The 14,379-nt window shown below is 34.3% G+C and overlaps 1 protein-coding gene across 1 annotated transcript in view; it reads left to right on the forward strand.

Moving 5' to 3' along the window:
* DNAH8 (dynein axonemal heavy chain 8) overlaps positions 1-14,379 on the forward strand; it is a 153,988-nt gene that overhangs the window by 94,453 nt on the left and 45,156 nt on the right. The window contains exons 56-64 of the mRNA XM_081940825.1: positions 1,508-1,721; positions 3,311-3,420; positions 4,054-4,217; positions 5,764-5,956; positions 8,011-8,133; positions 9,343-9,473; positions 11,178-11,331; positions 12,358-12,522; positions 13,710-13,936. Coding sequence (XP_081796951.1) covers positions 1,508-1,721; positions 3,311-3,420; positions 4,054-4,217; positions 5,764-5,956; positions 8,011-8,133; positions 9,343-9,473; positions 11,178-11,331; positions 12,358-12,522; positions 13,710-13,936 — 1,481 coding nt within the window. The remainder of the gene's footprint in view (positions 1-1,507; positions 1,722-3,310; positions 3,421-4,053; positions 4,218-5,763; positions 5,957-8,010; positions 8,134-9,342; positions 9,474-11,177; positions 11,332-12,357; positions 12,523-13,709; positions 13,937-14,379) is intronic.

Below are 14,379 nucleotides of genomic sequence, written 5' to 3' on the forward strand. Positions count from 1 at the left end.
ATACAAGCAAGCAATGTTTTGTTAATAAAAAATGATGCTTTTAAAAAATAATTTGTGAAAACTTTACCCATGTTAACAATATTTTCTGAGTGTGTTATAAAATTATTAGTACTGCTTAGAAACAGTATTTCAAGAATCAGTCTATCAAAATGGTGGGCTGATTATAATGTTCTGCCTGAGTGAGGAATAACAGAATACTATAGCTGAATAACAACTTCTATCTATTAAATAAGTATATCTTCTTAAAGCAGTCAAGTCGTGTATTTTTCTTGACATGCTTACAGGACATTTTTAGGCAGTGCAACCCTTGTATGAATCAGGAGTGACAGGGATACGTAGATTGCATTTTAATGGAGTTCCTGCATATGCAACTGAACGGTGAGGTCATATGTATGCAGACAGATGTTGCATTGAGTTTTAAATCTGCAAAGAAACCAGGAGCTCAGCAATATGGCGTCTTAACTGAATACTCTTTCTTTGATTAAGTGTAAACAATGAAATGGAACCCAGTTTGGGTACAGAAGAATAATGCAGTAAGGAGTGCCCATATTTTATTTTAAAAGCCCCCAAGTTCGTTTCTTAACACTAAGATAGTTAGAATTGGGATAATTTTTCCATCATCTGCAAGAGCTATTTTCAAGATGGTCCACGAGTAAGAAACCAAACTCAGTTCATATGCCAGAATGCCCCTGACAACTACGCCATTCTACATGATTAGGGGAGATGAAGCCCCTGGATCTACCATTGTCCCACCAGGCTACCTTTTTCCTTGCTGCAAGATTCAAAGAGCAATAATTTTCTCTTTTTGTGAAAAGAAGAGTTTTGCTCAGAATTCCAAAATAGTCTGTGCCTGAGTACTCAGGAGAAAAGCCTGTAGACCATCATAAATGTAGGGTTTCTGAGCATTGGGATTCTTACCAGCTATTGTTTGGACAGAGAAGATCAAGTCTTCAAAAATCTACTTGTATGAGCAATGGAGATGGATTCTGAATAAAGGAGAATGAGTAGGACTTCACAAAAAGCAGAAAGAGTTGACAGAGCAGATAATCAAACTGGTGGCCTACGGGCCAGATGTGTCACACAGAGGACACACCCATACCATCTCTGCAAAGAGGAAAACATCGCAAAACATCACATGACAGCAACGTGATGTGGCGAGTTTGATAGCCATGAGATAGTGGATTTCCTGTTCCTGCTGTGGACAGTTCAGAATTAGATAACAAGAATGTTTTCGGTATAAAGGATTAGTGTAGCTGTTATTGTTAATAAAAATGATCATTTTTGAAATCATTTTCATTTACTGTATATACTGTATTAATCCATTTTTGCTTTTGAAAGTTAAGATATTTCTTCATCTTGAAATCAAGATACGCCCATGTTGCTTTGCATACAATGTAAAGGTACACTTTAACCACATTCTGCCGTGTGTGTCAAGTAGAATAAAAATATGTGGGGTGTTTTTTCTTTTGAAAGAATGATCTGTTGCTTTTTTAAAAAAAATGTGCAGGTAACAAATGAAATAGTGCGTCAGATGATGGAAATGGAAGGAATGTATAGTTTGGATAAACCTGGAGACTTTACTACAATTGTAGACGTGCAGCTTATAGCGGCAATGATTCACCCAGGAGGAGGTCGAAATGACATCCCACAACGCTTAAAGAGGCAGTTTACTGTATTTAACTGCACCCTTCCATCTAATGCCTCCATTGATAAAATATTTGGTACGGTCATTTTTCTGTGCAATTTTAAGTAGAACCCAAAAGATTTCATGCATTTTTTTTATCAGTGGATAATCCTTTTCTCTAGAGAAACTAAAGCCATATGTATGTAAGCTGTTACATGGAATGAAATTGTTGGACATCGATATTTAATCTAATTAATTTTAACATTTAATACATTTAATTTATTTTATTTTACAAATAATTTCATTGATTACTGATGGGGTGATCTAAAGAATGTTCTCCATCAGAATTAAAAAGAAATACGTCTGAACCCAAATGAATGATGTTGCTAAAAGGAAATTACATCATTTTGATTCTCACCCAATCCAAAAATTTGGATGATAAATTGGATGATACATTTTCTAGAACTAATTTTTTCCTACTAATAGCTGAGCTCATTTCAAGGACACCATAATATAGATTCTTCAGCCACAGATGACTGAGCGTTCATATTGTTTGTATATTTTGCTATGTTTTTGCCCAGTCCCTTGGAGAATTTATATTCTAGGGGGAGTATGTTATGCTATCTTGCCAGAGAGAAACTAAGCAATTTGTTTTTGAGAGTCCTGCCTGGGATGTTTCCACATTATATGAGGGAGCCCTCCTGCTTCTGAAGATAATGCAAATTGAAATCTAATTGGAAGGCTTCTGATTAGGAAAGATTGCGACTAAATTTTAACAACTACAATAAAGTCACAGAGAGAGGAGTTCTATTGTTGCAGGAAAAGGAACAGCACAGACATGAGACAAAACATAAAGAAATATAAAATTATATTGCGTCAGTACCAGGGAAATCAGAAGATCCAGGCAGTTCAAATGTGTATAAAGATTTATTGTAAGCCTAAATTTTCTATAGGAATCTGAACTACTAACAGTCAAGGAACATTAGTAGGAGTTAAGAATAGAAAGGAATTAAAGGTGGGCTTGACTTAGATCTCCTGTGGGCATGAAGAGACTCATGGCTGATGATGCGTTTGACCCCCCCCCCCCAATGTTTTAAATAAAATGTCCTGGACAATTCTGAAAACCTCAGACTTTATGAAAATGCCAGACTTGCGTCATAATGAAAAATGATTTCCAAAATGGAGTGCCAACCATCAGACAGTCCCTTTGCCTAGTTACCATTTAAATCAGTTGAAGCTGGTTCAAAAAGAGTTCATAAAGAATATGTAAAAGGGCTTTCTCATTAAGATCTTACCTGAGTTTAATCTTATGGAAAGAGAGCAGCGTAGAGCATATCTGCAGGAAATTGTAGGAAATATAAATAGCAAAATTTAGTTCTGCTTTGCTTGCCATTTGAAGATAAGCCTTGAAATCAAACAGGCTTCAGTTTTAAATTACTCTTAAAGAATTTGTTTTTTTTCCTATTACAAGACAGACACTCGTCATATTTTATCTCGCCAGTTCTGTAATTGTGGCCTAATAAGTCCTTTAATTAAGCTATGTGTTTACAATCCTAAGAAAAATTAAGAAAAATTACAAATCCATACACCTGAACTGACTGCATGGCACTGATGCAGTAAAACTTTAGATTTAAAGCTGTTCTTATTTGAAAATATTAAAGCTAAAACTGTTCTATTATTTTTCAGGAATAATTGGCTGTGGATATTTTCATTCATGTAGAAATTTCAAGGCTGAAATAAGTGATATGATAATGAAATTGGTATCCGCTGGTAGAATATTGTGGCAGTGGACTAAGGTATCAGAATCAGTACTTATTAGAAAGAGATTCACTATTCGGAAATTATGGAAAACAAATATATTTTTATATGTTGTAGATGACTAATTTAATCCAATTTTCTTATCTGAATATAAATAGGTAGAGAGTGCCAGAGTAATCTTGTCAGGTGCTAGAAAAATCTAGTTCACTAAGATATAAACTTATTATGCTTTATGCAGTATTGTGAAATTCTTTATTATCTTCTGTTCTTTATTATTTTTTCTTGCAAGAGTTGGCCTCTTTGTTTTTTAAATTTTAAAATGAGAATAAGGCCTGTGCCTTACTTTAATTTATGCAAGAAGCCTTATTCATATGGTTGCTCTGGAAAAAAATAAAAAAATCATGCTAGACAGGGATAGATCTAAAACCAGCCCCACTGTCCCCTAATCAAAATACACAAGTATGTAGTCAAGGAAAATTCACTCAAAAGGAAATTCACAGGTAAGATATATTTCCCATGTACCAACAGTTTAAAACATACTGAATACATTGTACTTGTGCTAGTGTATAAGGAAGGTAAATTATACATGGGAACCTATGTCCATGCTTTTCACTTCTGCATTATGAGAACTTGCACAAATACAGATACATGTATATATATTTTTGTTATAGATAAAGATGCTGCCTACACCATCCAAATTTCATTATATCTTCAACCTGCGTGATCTTTCCAGAATTTGGCAAGGCATGCTAACAATTAAATCAGAAGAATGTACTAGTATTCATACACTTCTGTCTCTATTTAAACATGAATGTACCCGCGTAATTGCTGACAGGTATGACTATTTACTGAAGCATTACAAATAATAAGAGAAGGAACCAGCCACCTTCTAATCTGTTTTCATTCTGAAATCCAGATTCCAAAGATGAATTTGCAACCCCAAAACAAAGCTACAAAAACAAAGCTACAAAAAAATGCTTAGTGGGGCTGCACAAAAGCAAATGTACACCCTGTACAAGTCATTTTTGCAATTTGTTTGGGAAAAAGGGGTGAATGAGTAGGCAGAGTATAATATATCTATTTTGACTCTGCATTGAAAGATCTGGACATTTTAAGAGATATTTTTTAATTTATCTTTTAAATTATTATTTTTCCTTTCTATCATAGGAAAAATGGTGAGGGACTTCATATGTTGAAGGAATTTTCAAATTTTCAATTTTCATCTTCTCCCCTCCATTTTTCCTGTCTCTGTTTCAACTTGGCTAGTACTTCAAAAGGCTGATGTAAGGAGACTTGACATAGCAATTTAGGATGTTTTATATCATCACAGAACTGTTAGAGGAGAGCAATAAACCCCCTATTTCCAGAAGGTCAGAAATGGAAAAGATGGTGATGGAAGCCAAAGGCCTTTTTCAATATTCTTCCACCTCTGCCCTTTCCAGCTGCCAATCGGTAGCTGTCTTTATACCACAGGCCAAGAAGAGGAATTTGAGCTGTTCTTATTTAGACTTTTGTGTCATAATTAAATTGACACCTAGTGGTGCTGAAAGCAAAGGAAAACAAGACACATAGAAGATCTGGGTGACTTCTTGCCATGTAACAGAAAGTATGTAAAGTTCAGATGTCATGAATACTCCATTTTGGTTTCTCTAAACTCGATTTGGGGTAGGAGTCTAAAGGAACAAATGAACTGCTATTTAGTGACGTGTTTCTGAATTTGATCAAACTCAGTTTTCACACACAAGTAGTTGGCATGCTATTTTGTGATTATTATTTTTTTATGAACAGTGATTCACTGGTCCATTAGCCCAAGATGAAATAGCTGTGGAGGACAGTAACAAGTAATTAAATGGGAGGATATGTTCCTACTATGGGAAACAGTATCTGGAAGGGAGACATTTTTCTACAATTCAGTGAAATGAAGAAAAGTAGAAAAACTACACAGCACCACTTGATCCATCAGAACAGTATTTTTTTAATCTTGCCAAGTTTAAGATGTTTGGACTTTAACAGCCAGAATCCTGCATCCAGCAATGAAAAATACTGAGTTAAAGAATACTAATTCTTAAGTTTGGCAGGAAAACACAGATGGGCAGCTGAAATCAAGTAGAGGATGGGACTGTTGTCTTTTGTTGTAAAAAGAAGTCTGTATTACAAGATAGTTGATAAGATAACTTTAAGCATACTTAAACATATTACTTCCTGATGAAGTATGGCCCTAAATTGTGGTTTTTACTTCATTCAGATATATATTATGTACCTAATTCTAAAAAAGATATGAATGTTACTGAAATGATTTTGTTCTCATCTTGTTACATAGTTATTTAATCCAAAATTAGTGGGAGTTTTGCATTTATAACGACTAAATTTGTTTCTTGCAGATTTATTACTGAAGATGATGAAGAATGGTTTGACCGAAATTTTAGTAGAGTAATTGAAGAACATGTGGATCCAGATTTAGTACCACAAATTACAGCTGAACCATATTTTGTAGATTTTTTGCGGGATATGCCTGAGCCAACAGGTGAAGAACCAGAAGATTTTGTGTTTGAAGCACCCAAAATTTATGAAGCGGTATTTATACAGATTTTGATTTTTATATCTTTTCTTGAGTCTAGGATGGGTAATTGCAAAACTGTAAGGAATAATATAAAACTGAAATCCATACTTGAAAACTGCATGAAGTTTACCCATTACATTCCAGCATAATAAATATTCTGCAATCACTCTCTATAATGTTCAAGATTAGAGTCAGTTGTACTTGGTAGTGGTACTTCCAAAGATAGAAAAAGTTCCAGTAAAGGAGAATGTTTGTAGTTCAGGATTGAAATGAGGTGTCCTTGGTGCTCTCTGAGCTTGCTTGTTTTCTTGCAAACTTTTTATTATCCTAAATAGGTAACATCATCAGTGCTATCTCGTTAGGGTAATGAAATGTTTGTTTTCTTGCAAATGGTTCATTATCCTAAGTAGGTAACATCATCAGTGCTACCTGGTTAGGGTAATGAAATGTTTTCAAGAAAACAAGCAAGTTCAGAGAACACCAAGGATCCCTCATAGAAAAAAGTTCTCCAAAGAGCACCTTTCTATTTATTGGTATATCATGATACAAAGAATTGGTCATCTTTCTCATTTTTTACTAGTAGAAAAAGTCTGGCAAACTAAGTTGTCCATGTCCATGGATAATTTAATTTTTGTTATCTGGATGTATAATAGATGTGCCAGCCTCCCAAGTTAGGTTGTAGCCTTAAGTCTTACTTTTTTGTTTGTTTGTGCATACTATGATAAAATGGATGGTAATGCTCCAGAGGGTCATCTTATTAATAAACAAAGGGTCTGAGCTTTTTTCTAGTTTTCTTGGTGACAGAATGTAAAGCTCGTTTTCTCAAAACAAGTTAACCATGGAAACCACAGAAAGTAATAGACTGGAGAATACATAACAATTGAGATGAGCAGTGTGCTGGAAAAATAGTATAGAAATATATCAACTTCATTGTTTTATGATTTATTAAGCACATTTGTAAGTTGCCACCAACAAAAACAGTTGTCATGGCTCATACAGAAAAAATGATCTCAAGGGCAACCTAATTTTCACAATCGTTCTTATGATTTACATTTACAATGCACTTAAATTACAAGAAATGGCAATATAGAAATTATGTAGTAGCTATGTTCAGAAAGCTGGCATAGAGAAGAGCAATTACTAGAAAGGAACGTGCAGTTTGAATATCCAGCTACTACAAACCCAACGTTAATTAACACAGGCCAGCTATTATAGCTAAAAAGGCTATAGTCAGTGAAATAAGACAGATGCAAACATGGATAAAGAGTCTAATGTACATGGTACAAGAGTGAGCTACCACCACCACCACCCCGCGCTGGAACAAGAGAGAGAAGATATCAAGGTTTACAAAATGCAATCATGTAATTAAGGAAGGCAATTTATTTTAATAAAATGTGTGTCTAGAAAACCAATGTGGGTACATGCCTGGACAGAGCTGATTTATCTGCATTTATGTGATGACATTTCTATAATTATTATAGATTATAATGACTATAATATAGATTATAAATATCATATCAAATATTATCCTGTGATATATTGTATAATTGTATAAATTATATCATGTTTGACTTTACTTTTTGGTGGTATGTTCTCCCCCCCCCCCCCCCGCTTCCATTCAATCATGTGCAATTCTTGGAGAATGCCTGGACAGGTCCATACCGTTTCTAGGCAAGGTTTTTCAGATGTGGTTTGCCATTGCCTCTACCCTAAGATTAACAGAAAGTGACTGGCTCAAGGTCACCCCGTTGTCTTAACCTTTACATTATATATTTATCTTCCTTTAATCTTTTATTTTTATATCATGTTAATTTATTGAAACAGATGATTAATATCACCATCATACACAATAGCCTCTTTATCTATGCTTATATCTGTCTTACCTGACAAGCTTATTTAATGTAACCTTCTATCTAGGCATTTGTTTGCTTGTTTGTGTAGGTATAAATTCTTTGGAGAAAGACTTTTTTTTTTCAATTTTAGTGATTTGTTGATTGCAATGGTGGTTAATTTTAAAAATAAACTAAATAAATGGTAATTTTAACATTCTTATTTTCTTTACCATTAGGTTCCATCTTTGGAATTTTTATCTGACAAATTACAGTTCTACCAAAGACTATATAATGAAAATGTTCGAGGTGGACTGCTTGATCTGGTGTTTTTCAAAGATGCTATCACACATCTTGTTAAGGTTTGTGTTTTTAACTCTAAATCTAAGCTTCATTTCAAATCATTCATTTATTCAGATTATGCCGATGCTGCCTTTTATCAATTTCATTATAAGTAAATAATGTAAATAAACGAAATCTAATTATTAAGTATTCAAAAATTAATAGCTTTTTACAGTGATGGTGGTGTAATGATAGTGATAATGATAATGATGTTTTCGCCTGACAGAAATGTTGGTACAGAGTATCTTCCTGGTTTGTCATTACTGGGAAAACACTTTCTTATAGGTGACCATGTAATGGACATTATTAGCTCGCCTAGAAACACTGTTTTGAAAGGCTGCATATTATTTTTAAGAAATTAGTTAATTTGTTGGCTATAAAATTTTATATGTGATACTTAATTTGGATTATGGTATTAATTAAAGGTTATTAGGTCTATATTTTACCAGTAGAAAAGCTATAGAATTACTTATAAAACTCAAAGGGACATAAAAGCAAGTCTGTAGAGAAGAGATTCCTAACCTCCGGGCCATGGACCAGTGCTGGTCTATCACCTGTTAGGAACTGGGCCACACAGCTGGAGGTGAGTGGCAGGTGAGCGAGTGAAACAATAAATATCCCCCCCCTCCAGTCCGTGGAAAAATTGTCTTTCACAAAACCGGTTCCTGGCGCCAAATGGTTGGGGACCACTACTACCACTTCAATGTGGGTTTTGTAAATACTGTATATGCATTGGAATTGTATAATAAAATTTAACTATTGTTTTTTACAACACAGTTCAGAGAAAGTTTCTGTGAAGTTCCTTTGAGGTTTACAAATGCACACAGAGATGCACACCATCCTCAAAGAAGAATATATATTTTTTATCTTCTTTTCATTGCAAAACTGACAAAATTCCTTTTTAAAAAAATAAATCTTCAGCGTAATGTAGTGGCTAGGACAGGAGAGACCAAGGTTTGAATCCATTCTTGGCTGAGGAAACTAGCTGGGAGAATTTAGGCCAGTCATACTCCTAGCCCCACCTATTCCTCACATTTGTTTTGAAGCTAAAATGAAGTTCTACTTTTATTTCTCCATCACACATCCTGAAGAAGACAAAATATAAATCCAACCAAACCAAAATCAAATAAAATCTTTAAAAATAGGCTTAGGCTATGATTCAACTGTTCCATCCTTATGCAACGAGTTTAACATACACTGTATGTCCTTTTTGTCTTTTAATATTGTAGATCTCCCGAATAATTCGGACAGCATGTGGAAATGCTTTACTTGTAGGAGTTGGTGGCTCTGGGAAACAGAGTCTTTCCAGGCTTGCTTCTTTTATAGCTGGATACAAAATCTTTCAGATAACTTTAACAAGGTCAGGAACATTTACTTAACCAAAAACTAATTCCATACAGAATTAGAGGCTCCTATTTGTGATGAAGGTAGGAGTGGTGCAGTGGCCTGGAGCTCTTGCCTCACAATCAGGAGGCTGTGAGTTTGATCCTGGGTAGAGGCAGATATTTCTCTCTCTGGGCTTAATGAGAATATATCTGCTGAACAGAACTCCATGTTGGTAACAGGAAGAGCTTCCGGACATTAAACACTTTGCTAGCTCCATTCAGTTTCCCAGGCATTATGGGATCGTTAAAAGATCATGATGATTTGTGATGAAGGTAGATTGTGCATAATCATGTGTCTATAGAACCACTGTTACGATATTAATGATTATATGTTCTACTGTTGAGCCATATTAAACACATATTTTTTAAAATGACATAACTGAGGAAAGAATTTCTAGGCACATGAAAGAATTCTTCTTCTGTCCTCTGCTTATAATACATTTTTTTTTCAAATGGCACTTGGCATGATACTTATAAAAGACTGGGTATGACATAAGTTCCTTCTGAGATGCCTATGCCAAATCTTTGGGAAGGACTTCACGGGTAGATAAAAATGCCAAATTCTGTCTAATATCTGGCTGACTATGCAATCAACTATAATGTAAGAGTTACAATATATTAAGCTAAAATATTTAGATGTCATCTAGTGATAAACAAAAAAATAATTTAATTTGTGATGACTCAGATTAACAAATATACAGATTTTCTTTTATTCTTGAATTCGTTTAACTGCATATGATATTTTTTACTGACATCCATATAATGAAGAAAAGTTATTACATTTTAAATTGATCACATTGATATAATTATTGATTGATAATAACTCAACCTATTTAACATTAGGATTTGGCATATATTTTGAGGCTATGTTGTAGGGTTAAGTATTATAAAGCATCAGTGAGATAATGCGGTTAGTAGATGCAAGTTATAGTTCAAACAGAATGCTAATATATCTAACATAAATGTTGGTTCGCAGCTGATTTATGATGGCATTGTGTCTAATCACCTTAATTTCTCCTAAGATGGTGAAAAGATTTTGCATAAAAATATCCTGGAATTATCAATAGCTCAGAATGGAGAAGCTACTTGGATAAGCAGCTTATTTTTTTTTTTAAAAAAAAGCTCCAGTTGCCATGACTCAACTCTACCTGGATGACGGGGAATCTTCGTAGATATCCTGGAATCAAGTTTAATTTTAAATTTGGCTTATTTTTAACACATAATCCAATTCTACATCCTTCTCTTTGTTTAGTTTCCATTTCAACAAATTATATCTTTCAGTCGTTATAGTCCAGTCCTGGCAGTCATCCCAAATAGCTTTTCCTTTTCTCTATTAAATCAGATGTGCCTTTATGTACTAAGAGCTTAAATGCATTTTGTTTCTTTCTCACTCTTCCCACATTAATATGTGGGCAATGAAAAGCATAAACTTTAGGAACAATACTTTTTCTCATTTTTGCTTGAGTGGTTTCAGAAGTTCCATTTCAGTAACACTCCACATTAAAATATGTAACAAAATTTCTTTGTAGATACAAGTCCTAGAGTGAGCATTTCTAGTTGCATATGGAAATCTTCTCACCTCCTATACTTACTGTACTGATTTAATATTTGCTGAACTTACATATGAAGAATTTGTACTGCAGGTTAAATTTGCTTGTTGGTTTGCTTTCTCCCCTCAGGTCCTACAATGTGACCAATTTAACAGATGACTTAAAGAACTTATATAGAGTTGCTGGTGCTGAGGGAAAAGGAATCACATTTATTTTCACAGATAATGAAATAAAAGATGAAGCATTTCTTGAATATCTTAATAATCTGCTTTCTTCCGGAGAGGTTAGAATTTCAAATCACTATAGATGTTGCTGTTATGCTGATTATTACATTCTTAAAGGTAATGGTTCCCCTTGCACACATGTGTTCATTGTTCCCAACTCTAGGGGGCAGTGCTCATCTCCGTTTCAAAACCAAAGAGCCAGCGCTGTCCGGAAACCTCTCCGTAGTCATATGGCATGACTAAACACCGAAGGCACATGGAACACTGTTACCTTCCCACCAAAATGGTCCCTATTTATCTACTTGCATTTTTACATGCTTTCGAATTGTTAGGTTGGCAGAAGCTGGGACAAGTAACGGGAGGTCACTCCATTATGCAGCGCTAGGGATTCAAACCACCAAACTGCCGACCTTTCTGATTGACAAACTCAGCGTCTTAGCCACTGAGCCACCACATCCCTTACACCGCATCCCTTACATTCTTACTTGTGGTTAAACATGCCAGTAAGCTTCACCTTGATTAAGACCCTGATATGACGATTCATAAAACATAAAATTACACCTCTGAAGCACTTTGGAAGTGGTTGAGTTTTATTCAAAAATTAAGTGGTATGACCTTTTTTCCCTCAAAGAAATACATATGGAAGCAATAAACCTTTATAAGAGAATGAAACCTAGTAAATTTGAGACAAATAAATGGATTAGAATCTTTAGCTAGCCAGTATCCATTTTTTTCCAGTGGAGTATATTTGTTATAACTTCTTATTGTTATTCATTTATCATCTTAATAAAGTTAATATTTCTAGAATGTTCAATATTTTGAACTAGCTGTAAGCATTGAAAAGAGTAAAATCCCAAGCATAAAAGACAATGTGCAACATTTTGAATACTGTGTACATGCTTCATTATTTCTTGACATTATATATTTTTATAAATACATTAGTGAACCTCAGTTACCTCTGAATTATAAACTGAAGCAGATGTTTCCTGAATTAGGAGAGTCTTGGAATCTATAAATTTAAAACTGGTATTTTAATAATATTTATATATGTCTTTTTCCCTCTAATTTTTGCTTTTCCTGATAAGATCTCCAATTTATTTCCTCGAGATGAACTGGATGAAATAACTCAAGGACTTATATCTGTAATGAAAAAAGAGCTGGCACGAGTTCCTCCAACTTTTGATAATCTTTATGAATATTTTATATCCCGGTCAAGGAAAAACCTCCATGTAGTACTCTGCTTTTCTCCTGTGAGTTTCCTTTAAATATATGTTTGGACAACCAATGGCCCATTAGGTCATCATTTCAGAGATATCTCCTTCCCTAAACAAAGAAGCAGAATGATCATGGGTGGACAAAAAGCAGTGGGAACGGGAGCAACTTCTGACTTCCTGCTGGCTTTTTCATTGATTTCCCTCATAGGAAGTTGGCATGGACATGGGAAATGACAATCACGGGATTATGGCTGACCACATCATTAGGAGGGTGCTAAAATAGGCACATCCTCAACAAATTTCAATCCTACAGGACTAATAGTTCCCAGACTTTCAATGCATTACGTCAGCCCGTTTAAGGTATAGGTGGTCCTCAACTTATGACTATAATTGAGTCCAAAATTTCCATTGCTAAGCAAGGCAGTTAAGTGAGTTGCATCCCATTTTATGACTTTTATTGTCACAATGGTTAAGCCAATCACTGCAGTTGTTAAGCTGCAGTTGCACTTTGCTTGTTGGAAGCCAGTTGTGAAGACATGAATACATGCCAGTTGCCAAGCACCTGGATTTGTTTAAATGACCAAGGGTCATAAATGTGAAACATCATAAATCACATTTTTCAGTGCCATTGTTTTTTTTATATAAATAATTTTTATTAAATGTTTTGATCTTTAAAAACAATAGGGAAGACACAGCAAAGAAAAAACACAGTAAGACAAAACAAAACACAGAACATACATAACAATATACAATAATTTTACAGCTTTCTCTATTGGCTTTCCTTCTTAGCTTTAATTCTCCCTTCTGCATTGCCTTCCTCTCACTATAACCTTGTCCTATGATTTAACAAACATAGTATTAACACTTATAATAGTATTCATTATTTATATCCATATATTTGTATTCTCTATTTTCTGTCTTGGCTTCTGTTTTCTAGCCACTTGTACATTTTATTCAATACTTTATAGAAGTCCGATTCTTCTCTTTCTTTTAGTTCTATTGTCATTTTATCCATTTCTGCGCATTCGAGTATTTTCAGTGCTATTGTAACTTCGTACAATCAATAATTGCTTTTTTATATGACACAATTGCACTGGAAACTGTATATAAGTCAGACAGCAGATAAGTTTACTAAATCATGATCATCATCATTATCTGCCATATTTCCCATAAATATATTTCATTGCTATGTCATTTTTTTGTCTATTTCTTATTTTTGCTAGGTTGGTGAGAAATTTCGTGCACGATCTTTGAAGTTTCCTGGTCTAATATCTGGATGTACTATGGATTGGTTTACACAGTGGCCCAAGGAAGCCCTAGTTGCTGTGTCTCACTATTTTTTGTCAGGTTTCAATATTGTCTGTTCTGCTGAAGTTAAAGCACAAGTTGTAGAAACTATGGGCATCTTTCATGACTTGGTTTCAGAAAGCTGTGACAATTATTTTCAAAGGTAGTATATTTAACCATGTATTAATTCTGTAATAATTGTTTTAGAAATAGATATATTTATGTACTTCAAAAACATTTGGCAATTTAATCTCAACATGAGTTATAAATTTGAAAGAATTTTGAAGGTCACCTAGTGCAACCTCCTGGCATCACTGGCAGATGACTATCCAGTGTCTGTTTGAAAAATTCATGAATGAAAGAAAATTCACCACATCATGTGACTGATGTAAATAACATCACTAATATATAGTAAAAAGCATAGAAACCTCCATTGTTTTATTTTCTATGTCAATTGCCACCCTTGCAAAGCAAAATATACTTACAATTCAAAAGCAACCCTGACACACTGTGACAATTGATAAACTGAGATGTAACAAAAAAGTATATATAGCACCATTATTTTGGTTTGAGGGAAATATGATTATTTCACAGACTTTACTTTAT

Source organism: Natrix helvetica (genome assembly GCF_964273705.1).
Source record: "Natrix helvetica genome assembly, chromosome: 2".
Classification (NCBI taxonomy): domain Eukaryota; kingdom Metazoa; phylum Chordata; class Lepidosauria; order Squamata; family Natricidae; genus Natrix; species Natrix helvetica.